Source organism: Mya arenaria, chromosome 8 (genome assembly GCF_026914265.1).
Source record: "Mya arenaria isolate MELC-2E11 chromosome 8, ASM2691426v1".
Lineage (NCBI taxonomy): Eukaryota > Metazoa > Mollusca > Bivalvia > Myida > Myidae > Mya > Mya arenaria.
In genome coordinates, this window is record NC_069129.1 from 23,737,045 (window position 1) to 23,757,510 (window position 20,466).

At 33.0% G+C, this 20,466-nt stretch overlaps 1 protein-coding gene across 8 annotated transcripts in view; it reads left to right on the forward strand.

The window, feature by feature from the left end:
* Positions 1-20,466, forward strand: part of LOC128242243 (capping protein, Arp2/3 and myosin-I linker protein 3-like) — an 83,157-nt gene that overhangs the window by 41,445 nt on the left and 21,246 nt on the right. For 4 of the 8 annotated variants that reach the window (XM_052959333.1, XM_052959334.1, XM_052959330.1 and 1 more), the window contains exons 27-33: positions 998-1,033; positions 4,308-4,371; positions 8,767-9,183; positions 13,652-13,720; positions 16,029-16,177; positions 18,932-19,026; positions 19,925-20,005. In XM_052959333.1, the coding sequence (XP_052815293.1) occupies positions 998-1,033; positions 4,308-4,371; positions 8,767-9,183; positions 13,652-13,720; positions 16,029-16,177; positions 18,932-19,026; positions 19,925-20,005 (911 nt within the window). The remainder of the gene's footprint in view (positions 1-997; positions 1,034-4,307; positions 4,372-8,766; positions 9,184-13,651; positions 13,721-16,028; positions 16,178-18,931; positions 19,027-19,924; positions 20,006-20,466) is intronic. The other 4 variants (XM_052959332.1, XM_052959336.1, XM_052959331.1 and 1 more) reach the window with 4 other exon arrangements.

Consider the following 20,466-nt stretch of genomic DNA (forward strand, 5'->3'; position numbering starts at 1 on the left):
CAAAGATAACTTCACTATTTCTTCACCATTTTAAATGAAATAAAGCGCAGTCTACGCCGCTTACAGTGCCCCACCTTTGGTTTTTTACCAGAGTTTGAATGCGAGTTTAGTTTCTTAAAACACTTCGACAAACATTTTCACAATACAGCCGTCTGACGGAGCACTGTCAAAACATTATTTTGGAAACAGGTTTGTCGAAGTGTTTGATGAATCTATAAGGTCCTCATCAAATTTTGGAAATAAAACAAATGCGGGACTCTTTAAGCGACATAGACTGCCCTTTGTCTCATTTAAAATGGTGTTATAAATGAAAAGTTATAAATCTTTGTTTAAGTCTTCATTTTAAGCAAATGTTTGCCGTCCGACGTAGCATATATGACGTAATTTATCACGTGGTATACACACACTATATATTATATACTTGTTATCAGCAGTATTTTTAACAAGATTTGAGACACTTGTTACAGCTGTACCTGTTATATTTGATAATCTGAGCACAGCATCAAATGTTTTACATTTAAAAGCAATAATCTCGTTAATGACATTGATAACTTTAGCAAAGTCCTGAACAATCGGCCAAATTATTGGATTACATACAGATGTATAACTTTGATCAGTGGTATAGGGGAAGGCTACATATACCCAAATATATTTATATATATATATAAATATATATATGTAATTAAGATTCCAAAATTGACTATGAGTACAGTTGAAACCCATTGGCTCAAATTTCTAGGGACGTGCGAAATTGCCTCGAGTCTCAGAAAATTTGGGACAAGAGTGAATTCTCTCCTTTAGTATCAAGAAATCCAGGCCTTATCATCCAGTTCGAGCCAACAAGGAATTAGAGCCGAACGAGTTTGAGCTAATGTGATTTGACTGTATAAATGTTGTTTGCATTTAAGTATCACATTTTATACATGTTATATACACCAATATGCTTGGCTGGGCTCGCATCATCAATCATCATTGCCATGTTTTGCGAACATTTTAGATCAGACAAAAACTGTTACGCTCACAGTCTGAACGGGTATGATGCTTCTTGCTTCTGTTCTTCTTACTTTAGGCTACATCAAACTATATCCTGGAAATCAGGCATCTCCAATATGCTTCTTTAGTTGACAATATTGTAATTTATTTATACTATTACAATTGATTATGCTGCACAAATGGGGGCCCATTTCAATGATCTTTATAAGTTGTAACAATAATCTTAAATTCGTTTAAATGTCTCAATAATTCATTGTTTTATTTCTTCGTCTTTGTGTTCATGTTTAACACTGGCTTAAGTTCAATTCCTACAGATATGTATCAAAATATAAAAAAATATGACACTCAAAATATTTATGACTTAATTATTTATTGAAATGGGCTGCGCAGTATAATAAACTTCCCATTCTGTTTCCTGCAATGCTGTATATCTTCTGATATAAAAAGGTAATAAAACTGAGTTTCATGTATGTTGATAAGAAAAAAATCTGTCTTTATACCCACTTAATCACTCTTGATAATTTCTATTCTAAAAACTGCTTTCAAAATATGCAAAACTTCCTCATGCTTTGGTATCCTATTGATCAAACCGTCTTAAAGGAACTCTTTCACAGGTTTTATATTGACTACATTTTGTTTTAAATTTGTCGAGTTTTTGAACTTACTTTTATGACCAAACACCTTGCATCAGAATCTGATGGAAGATACTTATTTGAAAAAGTTTCGAAATCCAACCCTTAAATCCATTCAATTTATTAAAAACGTTATTAACTCTTTTTATGGAAAAAAATCTGTCATATTTTTTAAATATTTGTAAAAATTGAGCTTATTGTGATGTTTTATCATTGCTGCTATTACTTTGTTTACATTTCTTGTTAAAAAAAAAGTTTGATGCCATGCCCTATAAAAGGTGAATATGTTCTTTTCCATATAAATCATGCACCTTATATCTAGTGATATGGACCACCACAATATGGAATATTATGTTAAACTATGATAGTTGATCTGTGGTGTTGTATCACTTCGAGTTTGTTGCCGAAATTCCATTTCGTACAAGACCACAGGTTGAGTGCTATGTATCTTTATGCAAGCAATGAGAAGTCATACAATCCCACTGATCCATCGACTGCATATTATTGTGGAAGTAGATTTGCACATGCACACTAACTAAGGCTTCTGTTGGATACTGAATCAGAAAACACTGTGTGTAATACAGAAATTCTCTCTGTTTTCTATAGACAGTCGAACCTCGTTAGCTAAAAAATTTTGGGACTGGCGAAAATACCTCGAACCCCGAAAAATTCAAGCAAAGTGGGAATGCTTACCTTCAGTTCATAGAAATCAGTCCTTTATATCCAGTTCCAGCTAACAAGGAATTTGAGCCAAGCAAGTTAGAGCCAACGGGGTTCCGACTGTATCATGTTTCAATCATGCCCTATCATTTATTGCTATGATCCTTTGATGTCAAATATTGCGCCAAAATATATTAACATTGTTGACGCCAAATTATATTAACATTGTTGACGTCATTTTAAATGTTTTTTGACATTGATATCATTTCCTGTTGTTTGTTAAGGCCTGATGTCAAGGCCAGCATGGCGAAAACGTTGGTAGGATAATAAAGTTTACTATTTTGTAGTTTAGACTTCATCAATTATATTAAGTTTTAAATCATGTAATTTCTTTGAAGTAAATTTGTTAGATGTGAAATAAAATGTATTACCAAGGGGTTATGCAAGTTACACTTTGTCAAGTAGTAGATTGGTATCTTTTGGCAGGAAAATCACAAATTATGTTAAAAAACTTTATTCCTGAAACCAAAAACTTGAAACCAGTTAAAGGCGCACAATATAGTTTGATGCTTATAAGTATTTTTCACTTTAATGCATTATCATGTTTAACTCATTCTACTTGAATAATAAAAACAAAAAAAGCATATGATTTAGGAACAGATAAACAAATATTATTTAGCAATATTTTAAAGCTTTTTAAACTGGGGAAGTTGTGGCCATGTAGCTATTAATTAAAAAAAAATCATTAATAAAGGCTTATATTCTTTCATCTCAACTTAAATTATACGCATTTTTATGTTTTAATCATTAAAGTAAAATGAGTTTTACAGGAAAGTGCATTGAAATTTAAAAAAAATAAAAATTAGAAATTTGGATCAACCTTTATTGTGTACCTTTAATGTGAAGCTTATAGAGACTTTAAGACTATAGGGCTGCTTCAATTTGTTAAATATGGTATTGTAATATGATTCAGAGCCTGTATTGCATTATATTGTTATTAGATGATTGAAGAGACATTTCTTTATGCCCCCAGAATTTATTATATATATAGAGTTCTTAGAAGACATCCATGAGGTGTTTAACATTATAAAGAAACTTTATTTAGATTACATCAAACTGTGGAGAAAAAAAGGACAGTGTGCTGTATAAAAGGAACAGGGTGTTGAGGGTCAAAAGGGTACAGATAATGTGATATAATATAATATAATATATATAATGTATTGAGCAGGGAATAATTTAAGCATTTATGAATATCAAAGAAAATGTTAGATATTGTGGGACTTTGAAGTAATATTAGGTTTCAACTACTAAATAAGTAAAGTTTGTTTGAATTCATTATCATATTTCAAGTGGAAATCAAAACAAAAGAAATATTAGATTACAATTTTAAGCATTTAATTCTTTGAAGGCAGGAGGGTGCAGTTTCTGGTCTCCATGAGGGCAGAAAGAACTGCTCCCAATAAAAAAAAGGTGCAGCACCTTCCCAGAAGCCTCTAGCTAACACCCTATATTTATATTTATCATTTTGTATTGTAATTTTTGCTTCTATTCTCTCCCCGAGTGTAAGATATTGAAAGTAGGAATGTAAAGATAGTATAAAATTTCCGAGAAATAAAGAATTTCATGGAAATAGTAATAAATTTTCATTTATTAAGATCATATTTGGTTTTTAATTGAATGCCAAAGAATGCTATACCTATTTTGAAATCATGATAATCATAGATATTATCAAATTATTTGAATCATATCCAGTATCATGTCGGCCATCTTAAGTTGCAGACCCTAAAACCTCTTCATGTGTAACCCTCCTCACACCTTGGAGCAAATATTGTCAGTTTTATTATCCTCATTCATTAGGGAATGGTTTCATGATGCAGTACATACAAATTGTTTCAGTAGGGTGTATTGAATATTTTATATTGTATTGCCTGTAGTTTTATTTCGAGTTAAAATATTTGTTAAGAATTATTTTGAATCTGAGAAATGGATTTACTGATCAAATATTAATGATGATTTTTTCAGGATTCACCGAAATTGATGCAAAGGAAAAGTTACGCAAGAAAAATTAGACCCCAGTCAGTAATAGGTAAGCTTATTATCTTAAGATGTATGATATTAGCTTGATTTTTTTTTTTGGAAGAAAGGAAGATGGGATATTTTCGTTATGTTTTCTTGAATACATTGATGCCCTTTTGCATTCATACAGCCAAAACACGTTTAAAATGTGTGATCAATCTTTATATTTACGTGTTTGTAGCAAGTTCAATAACTCTGGTTAAATTATTTGTTGCGTTACTCCATGACTTGTGACAAAAGGATTAAAGCAGACGAAGTATTTGCTTGCTGTGTAGGTTTATAACGGTTTTAGCTGAAGAGTTTAGAAGGATGCTACACCCTGCCGCTTTTGAAGCACCCATTTATCTTCATGTAGACCCGAGATATTATGTACACCATTCTGCTTTCTCAGAATTGTTAAAAATGATTATATCCGTCTTTAGCTTTGTTAAAAAAGTAAGGGCATGATGACAATGTGCCCTTCCTATCCTAGTGCACTTCATGGAATTAACTCGCGTACCATGCTGTGTTCATACAGCGTGAACACAAGAAAAAACATGATCCCTCCTTAAATATCTGTGGTGTTCGTCTCTCTGTTTGATTAATTGCCATGGCTGTGAATTATATTTTGAGATTAACTTGTGTATTCTTTTTAAATATACATATAACATTATATGTACCTGTAACCGGTTTGTTTACTTTGTACATGTATTGTTTAGTAATTGAATGTCCAGATTTAATTTAAGTTGGTTGGTGTAAACTAAGTACAACTAGACTAAGTGTATTACTTTATGTCTACATAGGGAGGCATATAGTGGTAGCACAGTCTGTTCATTAGTCCGCCTATGCACCCATCAGTGACTGTCATGCCTAGACTGTAACTTAGTCACATTTAATCAAATTTCTATCAAACTTCACAGAATTGCAGAGCAGCATGGGAAGATATTTCGTGCATAAACTTATTGACCTCATTCAAAAGGTAAAGGTCAAACTTAAAGGTCAATCAGCTATCACTCTGAAACGGTGACAAATCAGGGGCATTTGTCATGTTCCTGTGACAGCTCTTATTACATAATCCTTTTCCATAAACATTTCTTGGCATATGAACACCCCAAGAAACAGTTTTTTTCCCTTATTGCCGTATTTATTTTGTTGCTGTACTGTCATTTTTTTGGCCCAAAATGAGTTATTGAAATCATTATAATGAAATCATTATAATTAAGTTATTTTTTGTTAGTTTTATTGTATATAGGCTTTTAAATATGGTTTTAGGGCTAAATAACTTCTTCATTTTATTTCAAGAGTTCATGCATTAGACAATGGTTGTAGGAAGTCTCACTTTTTTATTCTTACATAAAATTTCATAGAACCGGAAACGATTAACTATATAACAATGGTATTTTACTGCAATAAGGAAAACAATTTTTGTCAAGTATCAAATGTTATCTGATCAATGACAGCATGTTTGGCCATGACACTGATATCATAATGCAGTTAAAACCATTTTTTTTGGTTTAGCATGTTTTAAAAAAATACAGCTCTATGGGTCATGATTAAAAAAACTTCCTTATTTAACCATGTTGTTTTTATATAGTGTAAATTAGTGGAAATTAAAAACAGTGAAGGCCATTGTTACATTTAATAGAACACTTATGGTTGCTTTCATTTTTTATGAATTGTTCTTGAATGACTTGGCATAGAGCCTTCAAACTTGGTATGCACATTAAGCATGGTCATTTACAAAATGACCTCTCTTTATTTTAGGGTTTGAAAGTGAAGGTCATGGTGATCTTGACCAGAACAAATGTGGGCGCATCCAAAGGGCGACAGATCTGATTAACCAATTTCAATTTTATATTACAGCATTAAATTAGTTTTGTTGCGTATGATAAATTGTTGTTTAAAATGTCTCCTTTGGTAATAAGATTTCAGTGTGCATTATTTGAACCATACTCAATTGTATTTATGATAATGATCACAACATTAAGTTACTGATTAGCTTATTTCATATTAAAATTCAAACATTTATTACTAAGTGAAGCATTAAAAACATGAGTTATGTGAAGCGGAGTACTAGGAGGGATGAGTATATTTACGGTTAATAAATATTTCACTCAACCATGGCAACAGATAATAATTTTGGTTTGAAAATGTAGATTTACAAAAGTTGGACTTATTTTAAAAGTATGAAACAGGATATAGGTATTGTATATAATTGAACTTTTTATACATGAATAAACATTGAGGACAAAATGGTTATTTGCTTTGGAAATTTAGATAAGGATCTTCAAGGGGGAGTTAATGAGTTAAGTTGAGTTGAGTTGCTACCTTATTATTTAATCATAATGAAATGAATAACACAGTTTTCGAAAATAGCTTAAATCATTTCCATTACAGTGGTGTCAATAATTTTGCCAGGCGGTATCAAATTTACAAAAAAGAGTGAACAATTAGTATCAAGAAAGTCTTGTTAAAGGAAACAAAAACTAATTATTAATTAACTTTAAAAGTGTTTTAAAAAATATCAGAGAAATCAGTGTTGTGATTAATTATGTTCGGAGTTTTAATTTACAAAATGTTCCGACCATGAGGAAGGTCATTAAACAAATATCGTCTTAAAGTTTAAACAAAAGCAGAGCGTTGACTGACTAGTTTCCAAAACTGATTACGTTCAAGTATATCATAGTGGGAGTAGCAAAATTACAAACATGAAGCAAGCGACCAAACAAGTTTTATCAGTTGTGGTTAAGATTTTGATAACAATTCCAAAATGGTTTCATTAAGCACTTTAATTGAGATTTAATTGTTAAGTTTTTGTTAACTTATCGACAGGAATTTACATACATGTGCGCCGAGTGAGTGAGTACATCATAATGTTTAGTTTTTGTTTGTGAATAATGCAGTGTTATGAAACGATTCACTGGTTCGACAACTTAATATACAAAGAACACAGAAACTGGATTTAGCCATACGTTGCTTTGAAGTTGTTTAAATAATAACTTAGGAAGTGTAATATGTTGTATATGTAATGTTTTAGAAGTTTTTTCTGAATTAATCTCATCACATAGTTATCAGTTACAATAAATTTTATTTTGTTGTGATTTAAGTACCCCTTTTGCTTCCCATACATATCGAAAGGATGATACGGATTGAATTGCTAGTACCCGATGAATTGTTACCTTAATTTTATTTACGTTTCAAGCAATCTTGTGCAATACTGCACGTGGATTTTCAGAAATTTAACTTAATACAGTCGAACATAAAAAATTCAGTCAAATTCTGAGTGTTATTTCATTTCACGGAGTATCATCAATAATGAAAAAGTGTTTAATACGAAACAATTATTTTCATCAGGTTTAAGTACAAGAAGCAGTGAATTTTAAAGAAATAAAGTAAGCAATAAAGTTGCTGAATTGTGAAAGAAGGGGATTTTACAAAAATGTGAAAATAGTGAGGAGTATTTAACAAGGGGTATTTAAAATGTGAAAAAAGGTGAAAGCATTTTACCTTTAATGTTGAAGAAGAGCTTAAATGTGAACAAATGATGGAGTTTGTACCGTTAATGTTATAAGATAGCTAAGTGGTCAAAAAAGTTGAAGCATATATACATTTGTATATACCTTTAAAGAAGGAGCGAAGGTGAAAAAGGAGGTTGAAATATATATTTTTTAATGTTAACGAAGGCATAAATGTGAAAAAAAGGTTGGACTACTTTACTTTTTATGTTTATGAAGGCAGCTATGTGAAAAAAATATTTGAATACCTTGAATGTTACACGCCTCGTGTTATGTGAACAAAAAGTGCCAGTGGGGAGGAGTGTAATGGTTTAGAATGTCCTTCTGTCTCTGGTGGAAGATCAGAGCACAGAAGAACAACCAAGGTAATATATAATCCAGTGACCTGTTAACCAGGAAGTCTTTTTAGCTTAAGTCAAATTATGAAACGCCTTTATACTTGTTTGGCAATTGTTTTGTTCGTTTAAACCTGTATTATATCACATGTATTTTGCTATCTGTAATTTAGCCCAGCTATTTGTAATAGGGCGTTTAAATCATTGTCACAGATAGGTGAAATATTATGCCTTTTTATGCTCCTGGGTATGAATGGGGTGGTTAAGTTTGATTGTGTTTAGTAGTAATGCATTTTCATATTTTCATTTTGCACAGCTTAAAGCATGTTGTAATATTCAAAAGTGCATTGGTTATTTAAAATTCAATGTTTGTCATTGTAATTTCAATAGTTCTCAACAGTGTATGAAATTCATACAAATCCATACTTGAAAGCATGCAAAACAATATTACTTTGATAAAATGCCTGTTTTCAAGATTTAAATGGGTTTTTTTGTGTGTTTTTCCGAAAAAAATAAGGAATTCTTTTTTTAGAATTTTACCCCATCCCCCCTTTCATTTTCTGGAATTTTCTGTAGATAAGGCAGTAGTTCAACAAGCCCTTGATGCAGAAAAGAAATCCAGCCTTGATCCCATCTCCCAGGGCAGTCATTCTCCAAGGTCAGGGTCAAGGTCACCATCTACTGATGGGTCATGTGACCGAGAGCATGTAAGGTCACATGACCGTGTAGACCAATCAAAGTCAAGTTCAAAGTCACGCAGTTCAAAGTCTGATTCGCCTACTCCTCAAAAGCCAGTGAAAGTGCCAAGGTCGCGACCTAAAAAATCAAAAAGTAAAACATCCTCTCAAGTTGCTCTTGACTCTTCAGCGTCAAAAGCATCAATTCCAAAAATAGAAGTGACCTCTGCTGATGGAAATGACCTTGACCCTGACCCACTTTATGACAATGCACCTGATGTTAGAGGCTCACCAAGATGTCACCGTAGCAACATTGGTAAACATAGAATGGGGAATGTGTTTATGAATGTTTTGGTGCATATATGACATAAATAATTGAATTGTTGCATACCTCAAACTATTTTTGCATGTAATGTATCCCTAATCATTTAAAAAGCAGTTTTTGATGCATGAGCTTTTGACAAACGGATGTAGGGAATGGTACAATTGTAGGCTGTACAATTTTCATTTATTTTTTAACAGGAATGTTCCGGAATGGGAGGAGGTTTTTTTAATTTTCAGGTCATAGTTATAACTGTTATAATAAGGATACATATTTTGTTCTTTATAGTCACCATGGTGCAAAAGATGTCTTGAGATTCTTAATTGTTTTGTAGGCTTAAATCAACATCATAATCACAGGGCTTTTTCATCAAAAATTGGAAAAAGCTTGGCCTTTTTCTGTGGGAAATTTAAACAGTCATGACATTTGTATCGCATCCAAATATGAAAAATTGACAGTTTTCTCGTAAGTACTTCAAGCTCATTTATTAGAATTAATGAAATATTGGCATATAATTAATAACAAAGGCGAGTATTACAGTAAAACAGCACAAACAATGTTTTGATGATTTGAGAAAAAATAATAAAACACATAAGATTTACTGTAAACCTTTAAGTGTCTATAAATTATAAAAACAAACAAATAGGAAGTGGCCAAATTTCAGCCATTGCTTAAGAACAAGGCATAAATTATAAATGATGAAGGTTGAAATCTGTTTAAATGTTCATTTCTTCATGTTTAAATATTGTTTGATTGAAGGGCAGTGGGTTGACAGGAAACCATACTTCATTTGTGTGATTGACAAACAGGAAGTTTGTCATTTACGGCATGTAGACAGGACATTCTGTATCTATACTACAAACCTTTAATACCGCAACATTCTCCAGAATCCATCAGTCACTTAGGAGCTGTTTTTGTAAGGTTTGAGATTTTTTTTTTTAGTCCTTAAAGCTGCATTCTCACCTTTAATAGCGTAGCATTGTGCAGAATCCATCAGTCACATAGAAGCTGTTTTCTAAATGTTTGAGAGTATATTGTTTCTTGAGGCCTTAAAAAGCTGCATTCTCACCTTTAATAGCGTAGCATTGTGCAGAATCCATCAGTCACATAGGAGCTGTTTTCTAAATGTTTGAGAGTATATTGTTTCTTGGGGCCTTAAAAAGCTGCATTCTCACTTTTTATAGCACAACATTGTGCAGAATCCATCAGTCACATAGAAGCTGTTTTCTAAATGTTTGAGAGTATATTGTTTCTTGAGGCCTTAAAAAGCTGCATTCTCACTTTTTATAGCACAACATTGTGCAGAATCCATCAGTCACATAGTAGCTGTTTTCTAAATGTTTGAGAGTATATTGTTTCTTGGGGCCTTAAAAAGCTGCATTCTCACTTTTTATAGCACAACATTGTGCAGAATCCATCAGTCACATAGGAGCTGTTTTCAAAATGTTTGAGAGTATTTTTTTTTTTTTTTTTTTTGAGGCCTTAAAGCTGCACTGTCACAGAATGATCGTTTTGACAACTTTTTTGTTTTTGTCTTCGGATGAGCCATTTTTTGCTCTAATGTCTAAAGTGATGTAAGACTGCTGACAAAAGATCAAATCGCATGTTTTATATTTAGTTAAAAAAATTATGTTTAATATCGAAAAACTATTTTTTCTCAAAGCGTTAGTAATGCTTTTAGCCATAAAACATTAATTTTTAACATAAATGTAAAAACTGTGATCAGATCTCTTGTCAGCAGTCTTATATCATTAGTTTCCATACATTTACGCAAAAATCTGCTCATTCCAAGACAAAAAAAAATAAAAAAATGTGTCAAAACGGTTGTTTGTACACAAGTTCAGCATGATAACATATACACATCTATAGCAGGTCCCTTAAGTCTTGCAAACATTATTTATTGATCAACTGAGAATAAACATACGATTGTTTAGCATCCACTTCTGTATGACTGTCTTTGTTGGTTACATTTAGAAGTAAGATGATTATAAGCGTGCTAACTAGATCAAGTTGTTGACCATTTTGTTACCATTCATTTTCTGCACCCATATAACTGTGATCTTACTTTCACTCTATTGTTCAAGTTATAGCCAGTTTCTTCCTCTTTGCTTTCAGTATTATAATTATGTCCTTGACCTTTGGAATATCCTTCACCTTCAAATTCATGACTTGCTCTGCGCTTTAGCCGGTGATTGCCTGAAACTTGAACTCTCTGGATCTTTGCATTGTACCAACATTATAAAGGAATACTCAGTCTTTGCATTTATTATTTAGGCTTGTATTGATGACAGCGTTAAACTGTCCGTTGGTCAGGTAAGCGCAGTAGTAAGAACACTGGCTTCTCATCGAGGGGTTACAGGTTCAATTCCTGGCCAAGGCCCATTTGAATTTGGTCAGCGGTCGAAGAGCCAAACAAGCTGGTTTGCTCTGGCTATTTTGGTGTAATAGCTCATACTATTTCCTGCCATTAAAAGTGGATTTGGCATACTAACGTAACTTTTTTCACAATTATTGTAAAATCAATTTATATTAAAACAACTTCTATCCACTAATAATTAAAAGTATGTAATTGGTTTCTCATTCTTGTAAATGCTGATGATTAAAAGTCTGGATTTAACCAGAAAAAAAATGTTCGGTGAATATATATGGCCTTTAAAAACATGCATTTTAAACGGAATCTTAATTTCGAATTAATATAAATATATATAGGATAATTGTTTGTTTCAGTGTAAGATCGTAATATATATTTCACAGAGTGAGCACCAAAAGCTATATTTCACTAGTGGCAGAGCCATGAGTGAAATATTTACTTTTTTTGTTCACTAGGTGAAATACATTATGAACTTACACTGAAATGAACAATTTTTCTTTTTATTATGTGCCTAAAAATAATATGAAATGAAAATTAATATTATCATAGTTTTTTTTTTTTAAGAAAACGCGCCAAATTGTATGTGAATGTAACATATTTTGGGAAATGACATCGTTGAAATTGTATCCCAGCCGTTATTTGGACACTGGCATTTGATTTGGAAATGAGTGTGGGCTAAACTTTTAATACAGTGAAAAATATCAAAATGCTATTTTTACTGTTTGAAAAAGTGAAATATCATTTTTATTTCACTGTTAAATCTCGATTTACCACCGAAAAGCATACAATAAATATAGTTAATATGTTACGGTGTTTTTTTCTTGAACAATACCGATAAAGGATGAAGATGAACGTGATACTGACCAGGAAATTTACAGTGCAATCCAATTCATCTGCTTTGTAAAAATACTGTAGATCGCCTTCAATATAAAAGCTTTATTTTTTTCCCATAATTTTTGTTCTCTGACCTATTTTGTATGATTTTGTATTATCTGTGACGTAATGATATGAATCCATTTCCTTTGCGTGGTAGTCTGTTCGTATACTCTATTTAGCGAAATTTTGAAAATGCAGTGAGATGAATTTCTTGCAAATATTAGAAAAATAAAACTCTCGCGAAATCATAACGATATACAGTATGTGAAAATTTAAACACTAACATCCGTTCAAACATTTCATTTTGTAACATTTGATGAGTGTATATAATTTTGATTTCGTTTTTTGAGTTGAATGTTACTTTTGTGTTAAAATAACTAACAGTCATTGGTTTCTTATTTCTTTAGTTGATTGTGGCCAATTTTGGTTTAGTTTGGACTAACCTAATGATGTAATGAGTGTCACAAAAGTAGTGTCTTTTGAATTAAAGAAGTGTCTATATATTTGATAATGTTTCGGAAAATAGTAGATTGGATTTATTGTTTAGTAAGAACGAGAGAGGTCAAGGAGGGTAAGTTATAGGGAAGTGAATAAATTACATAGATTACATTTCATAACTTATTTTGAATGGAGAGTGACTGTAGTGTACATGAAAAATATTTCTCATAAGGCCACAGTAAAAAATAGTTTTTTTAAGCGTTTACCAACCACAGGGGGCAGAATTTTTATTTTTATCTTGTTTACCATATATATGTTTACTGTATTGTTTAAATACTGTGTTTATAGTATAAAAGGCTAGAAAATAAAAAACAGTTTGTTTCTGCTGACGTTTTTCAGACCAACTCATGAAATAACCAGAAACCCAAGTATTTTTGGTCATAATTTTTCTTTCCTTTTCCTAACAGGGGAGGGGGTTTGGTAAAAAAAAACACACATGAAACACCCCTATACTAATCGACACCTTGAAATATGGTTAGGGAGATGCCAAACAAAAAACTCATTAACTGTGGTCTTAAAATGATATTGAAAAATGTCTACAAAATGCTGAAGGACAGAAATTAAGATATTAAGTATTTGGTATGATTTTTCGTTAGTATTAAAGCAGTTAATGACATAATGTATGGTTTTAATTTTCAGGGTATAGGAACTTTTAGGTTATATTGTGTTACTGATATTTTAAGAGCGAATGAAATATGGAAATACCTTTACTTTCAGATGACTTGAACGAGGAACCGGATTTACATATACCAAAACACACAAAAGTACGAACTCCTACCAAAGCAGGTAATTAAACAGCATAGCTGAATGTTTGATTATTGTTTCTCTAAATAGGCTAATATAAATTAATTGTTAGATTTTCATACAATTTTTTTTTAAATTGGGGCTTGGGCAGACATTTTAATTTACATTGGCGAAACTTTGCCTGCTCGTATCTCCGCCTTCTGTGATCCCATCAGGGCAAACAAGCTGCTGTTTGAAAGGTCTCGGCAAGCTGTGTCAATAGCCGTGGTGTTCAGGGGTCCAACCCGGGGATTTTATTTTCTGACCTGGAAAGATTGCAAAATAGGCTATTTCACATCTGATTTTATTTTCTGGCATGGAAAGATTGCAAAATAGGCCATTTCACATCTGATTTTAGTTAAACATTTTAGAGAGGAACTCAACCACAAAAACTGGTTTAACTATTATAGTGTAATTACTCTATAATAATTTTACTCTATAGTGGATATTCAGCCATTCATTTTACATAATAGCGATCAGGAAGCAATACCCATTTTAAATGATAACAAAATTGTATAGAGTCACCAGGTATTGAAATTTAATGTTATCACTAAAGGCTTGATGATATGACAGTCTTATTAGATAATAGAAAATATATACAAGTTCTAATTGTTATCTTAGTTTCCTTAATTCAGGGTGATTGACATCTAATATAATGTATGTGTGAAGATAATTATATTTAGAGCTCTGGTTTTTAAGGACAAGGAATAAAAGCATTGTAAGTGAAATACTTTTTGATGGGTTTGTTTCATGCTTTATAAAAATTAGCCTAAGAATACAACCTGCATATACAGCCAATGAAATATAGACAATCTTTAAGAATTTCAACTTTCATGGGTGTTTAAAGCTCCGCCTACTGCCTCTAATCTGATACACACTCCCTGCGTCAGATTTTGCATTGACAATGTGTCAGCCAATGAGGTTTTATTCTAAGTCAGTCAGGTGTCCTGAATTAAAATCTTAATGATAAAGAAGGGCTCATTTCCTTTGCAGTCTCGGCCTATTCTTAATCATTAAGATTTTAGTTCATTCTTAACCCTGACTATAACTCCAAAACTTTTCAAGATTATTTTTCAAACTTGGTACACATGTTGCAAGAAACAGTGGATACATTTTAAGCAAGGCCCATAACTCTTTCTTCAATAGTTGTTGAATTATGCCCCTTGTTTGAGAACCCATCCCCCTACCCTACAAAGAGAAGTGTTGGCATTTGATTTGTAGTGCTCTTTTTATGCTTGAGAGGTGAAACCATCTTTGGAGTTTATAACTAGCCAAATATCTATAAATTCCCAAACACAAGTATCACAATGGCATATGATATGATTATGATCATTTAAAAGGGTTTCATATGTAGTGGAAGACCATATAAACTTGAACTTAAAATAACATAATCAGTTTTGTAAGCCTGCATAATGGCACATAAGCTCATCTATTTTTCAAAGGAAAAAGTTGAGGTATGGTCATAACCTTGGTGCTGTGGGAGTTGGCAAATTGCAAAAACTTTAATCTTGGCTATGACTAAAAAAACAAAAAAACAACGTTCTTTTGAAATTTGGTGCCAATGTTGCCAGAAACTATATGCACATGTATATTGCAGTGTGCAATATTTACCTTTTTACTCAGGTAGCTAATGGGGCTACAGACATTAAGATATCGCGTGACAAATTTGTGAGTACTTAATATGATTAAAGGCAAGGAAGGATATGAATTCTGTACTTTATATTATTGTATTCCGTTTAAGTTGCCAGTATTTGTGGGGGATGAAAATAGATTAATACTGATGAGAAATAATCCGGAAGTCATTAAACGGTGGCAAGGTAGACATCGACCTGAAACTTTGTTTAGTCACAAAGCCTGACAATTTCATCCCCCATCAGGCTATGTTATCAGATTTTATCATAGCCCGGGTCTATTTTTAGTTGCCTGGGGCCCACCCCATTCTTGTTTTGTTTGGATTTCAGTTGAAATAAGAAAAAAACACAATATTCTTTAATGCATAATCTATCATTACATTGTATATGTATTTTTTTTTCAAATGAGCCTGTTCAACAAAGAAACTTCAGTCGCACATATTATTAGTATTCAATATTCTGCCATCTGATAGGCTTTTTATTTTAAATATCAAAAAGGATTATAGGATTTCACGCATTAATTTTTTTACTTCTCTAATTCCCTAAGATCGTTTGTGAGACCATCCAATGGTCTACCAAAGCTCTATAAAATAAATCCTCTCTAAATGAATATATTAAAAGCCAAATTTATTTGATATAAAGCCCGCAATAATCAATGCTAATGTATGGGTTTTTTTCAGTCCCAGATAAAGAAGTAGAACTCGATGTTGTTCCTGAATTGCCGGAGTACGGTAAGCTGACCCATGTGACAAAGGATCGAGCTCGAGTGAAGCGGAATGTTCGACCACCGACCAGACAGTCTGCAGCCACTTCCACGTCTGGAGATAGGGTAGGAACAAGTACCTTTAAGCTGCACTCTCACAGATGACCGTTTTGACCTTTTTTTATTTTTTGTCTTGGAATGAGCCAATTTTTGCGTTAATGTGTGGAAACCAGTGATATAAGACTTCTGACAAAAGATCAAATTGCAGTTTTTAGCTCTACTGGCCAAAGGCCAGAAGAGCTTATGCGATGGTAATGTGTACGTAGTATGTGCATCCGTGCGTTCGTGCGTCTTTAAACAATTGCTTGTGAACACGATACAGTCTTCAGTTTTGATTGTATCTCGATGAAACTTGTACAGTATCTAGATATCCATTAGAGCTCGGTTCCTTTCGGAAACCAGCCAGATCCGCCCATGCATGCCTAGATTATGGCCCTTGATAGTATAAAAATATGCTATTGTGTAAACAATTGGTTGTGAACACGATACAGTCTTCAGTTTTGATTGTATCTTGATGAAACTTGTACAGTATCTAGATATCCATTAGAGCTCGGTTCCTTTCGAAAACCAGCCAGATCCGCCCATGCATGCCTAAATTATGGCCCTTGATTGTATAAAAAAAATGCTATTGTGTAAAACACTAGCTTGTGAACACGATACAGGCTTCAGATTTGGTTGTATCTCGATGAAACTTGTACAGTATTTAGATATCCATTAGAGCTCGGTTCCTTTCGATAAAAACCAGCCAGATCCAACCATGCATGCCTAGATTATGGGCCTTGAAAGTATTAAAAAATCAGTTTGTCTGTAAACAATTGCTTGTGAACATGATACAGTCTTAATTTTTGATTGTATCTCGATGAAACTTGTACAGTATTTAGATATCCATTAGAACTCGGTTCCTTTTGAAAACCAGCCAGATTTGCCCATGCATGCCTGGATTATGGGTCTTGAAAGTATAAAAAATGCTATTTTAAGCTAAGTCTATTTTTTAGCCAAGACTACATGAGCGAAGTCTATTTTTAGCCATGTTTATATGTAAAGTCACAATTGCTAGTGAAGGTTTGTTCAAATTATGCCCCTGGGGTCATTACTGCCCCCCCCCCCCCCCCAAAGGATATTGTCCCGCAAGGGACCAGTGCGGCAAATGCAAACGACCTCGGCGACGTTGGCAGAGGGACGGACTCCCCCCCCCTTAAATTGGGAAATGTTAAAAACCTTTTGTCTGAAACCACTATGCAAATCCTTGCTATTTTGAACAAGGCTTTATTTAGTGGTCCACTACCAAGGTTGTTCAAATTATGCCCCTTGGGTCAAAACTGGCACTGCCCTGGGTGTCACAATTTTCCTAGAGACTTATTTAAGAAATATTTTCAAAATCTTCTTGTTTCAAACCACAAGGCCCATACCTTTGATATTTGTTGTGGAGCATCATATGATGCAATTGAAAACATTTGAAATAATGCCCCTTGGGCAAAAGCTGGCCCCACCCCTTTTGACTTACTTATTAATTTTTAAAGCTACAGTAATGAAATTTTGAACATGTGAACAGTTTTGCAAACAAGCATTAGTGTTGCCCTCGGATGTCCTTGACTTTGACCTTTGACCGACTTTATTTTTAAAGCTACAGAAATGAAGTTTTGACGATGAGTACAGTTTTAAAAGCAAATATTTTTTACCCTCAGATTACCTTTACTTGGCACATATTAAAATAGTTCATGCAACTAATCTGTCCTCAGATGTTGAACGTGCAGCGTTTTCATCTAACCCAAACACTAAAAGTGAACTATATATTTGTTGCCTATTACTCAAACGTACATGCTCTGGATTGAAAATGACCACAAGAGCCATGCCAGTAGAGCATAGGCCCTTTTGGGCCTCTTGTTCATATTTACGTTCCAAAATTGATGTTTTATGGCTAAAAGCGTTATTTTTGCTTTAAGAAAAATGAGGTTTTAACACTTTAAGAAAAATGAGCTTTTCAGCAGTTTTCCAAACAATTGAGATCAGTTCTTTAGTGAGTTATATCATATGACTGAATTGGATGCATTGATACCAAAATCAGCTGATTCTGAGACAAAAATTATAATAAAACTTCATGCTGTCAATCTGTGAAAGTGCAGCTCTATTAAGACCACAATAAAGGTAGATTTTTTATTTTTAATGCATTATCATGTTTAAACTCATTTCACTTGAATGATCAAAACAAAAGCTATTGATATCTGGTGTCAGTTGTCTTGCGTCAACATTTTAAAACTTAAATCTTTTCTGAAATCTTATGGGCTAGACCCATGATATTTGGTATGCACCCTCATGTAGTGGTCCTTGATTGTTCAAATTATGGCCCTAGGATCAAAAGTGGCCCCGCCCCAGGCTTGACAAGTTTTCTATATACTTTTATAGATAAATCTTTGAAAATCTTCTCTGAAACCGCAAGGACCATGTTCTTGATGTACATTCTGATTGGCTGTTACCTTCAATAGCTCTGCCTACTTTCAATGTTCCACTTTTTTGCTGATAGGCTACCCAATTATCAGATAAGAAGATAACTGATTATGAAAACACATGTCATCTGCTCATAACATAAATACACAAGAAGCTGTCTTATCACAATTTTTATTTCTCTTGTATTTTTTGTATTTTTAATGTATTGAATGATCCTTATCTTGTAAGTATTTCCTGAAGTCCCGATGACTTTGACATTGCTGGTTTTGACTGTACTCAATATACTGATCAATGCCAAAACATATTACTTATATTATATCTTAAATTGGGCTCTGTAAAGTTCTTAAAAATTGCACTTGTTTATTTTATTCACAGGTAGATGAGGGTGTAGACAATTTCTTTTCAAAGGCGTCTTCTACCCCTACCACCCCAGTCAGTAATGGACCCGACTCCGGGAACAAAACACCAAGGTAATACATGGACACCTTGATTGGATGCTAAAAATAACTCACGCAGAGCACTAAACTATTATTAAGTCTTCACTCAAAACCTTTATCCCATATAATTTGTATCCTGCCTTTTATTCAATATTGCGTGTATCACTTTATTTATATTTTGTCATAATTTTAGTGTCATTATTGTTTGTCATAATTTTAGAAACTTAAGTCAAATCTCAATCTCAGTCTCAACTCATTTTCCCAAATTACAGTATGACATTATTAAAAATTACTAATGTTTTACTATTTTTAAAAGCACATTCTCACATGCACTATGTTGATTAACATTTTTGTTCAATATTATAAAAAAATATTTTTTATAGCACAAAATGTACTTGAGTAAAACTCAAAAATAATAAATTTGACTCATGAAATTTTTGCTCTCATTTTTTTTTTCTATAAAATATTGAGCATTTTTTTTTAATCAAGATAATGAATGAGAGAATGCAATTTTAAAAAGGGTAAAACATTTACAATTTTGAATCATATGTTGCTGTAATTTGATAAAAAGAGTTGAGACTGAGATTGAGATTTGACTTGAGTCTTTTCGTGATATTGGGGCCTGGGCCTTAACTTAAAACAAAACTAATTGCTAGAGACAATACTCACATATACTACAAGGCCCATAACTCTGACAGTAATGCATGATTTATGCCCTTTTTTGACAAAAAAAGCTGATGAGCATTTGTGTCCACTCCACATCACTCTTGTTTCATATTTACTGGAATAAAAATATAACAAACTTCCTTTTCAATATATTTTCCATGACTCAAAATCCGTGTAGCAAATGAACTATTTCTAAATAAATATGACACCATCTAATCCTTTCACAAGCCTGGAATGCTCAGAGTATAAACATGCATGTTTCCAGTGAAAGATCTACACCAGAAAGTAAGAAAAAACCTGGAGGTTTTTTTAACTTTGGCAGTAAAGAGAAAGATGCAAAGAAACAGTAAGTGTGATTTTGATATGATTGTGTGTGTTGGATTTTTCTCTGCATTTTTGCTAGCGGTGAGCTCCACGTAGTGTATGTGAGAGCATGTGTCTGTCCCTTATTTTCGTCTGTTTCTGGCTTGTCCTAGCTCTTACTAGGCCATGTATGAAGGGATTTTTTAATAAATTGCCACAAATCTTCACCATGAGAAGACTGTGTATCGTATTTATAAGACCAATGTTTGTAGGTCAAAGGTCAAGGTGACACTGAAATTCTTTGTAATTTGGTTTTGTGTGGGCAGTGTAAGTTGACCTTGCATTGGAGGATTTTAAAATGACTAGGCACAAATGTATGCTATGAGATGCCGGTGTGCCACATGCTGGACCATGTTTGTAGGTCAAAGGACAAGGTCACACTCAAAGGATTATTGGTGAAAAATGTATGAATTTGGCTCGAAACTTTGCCATGTATTTTGGGAT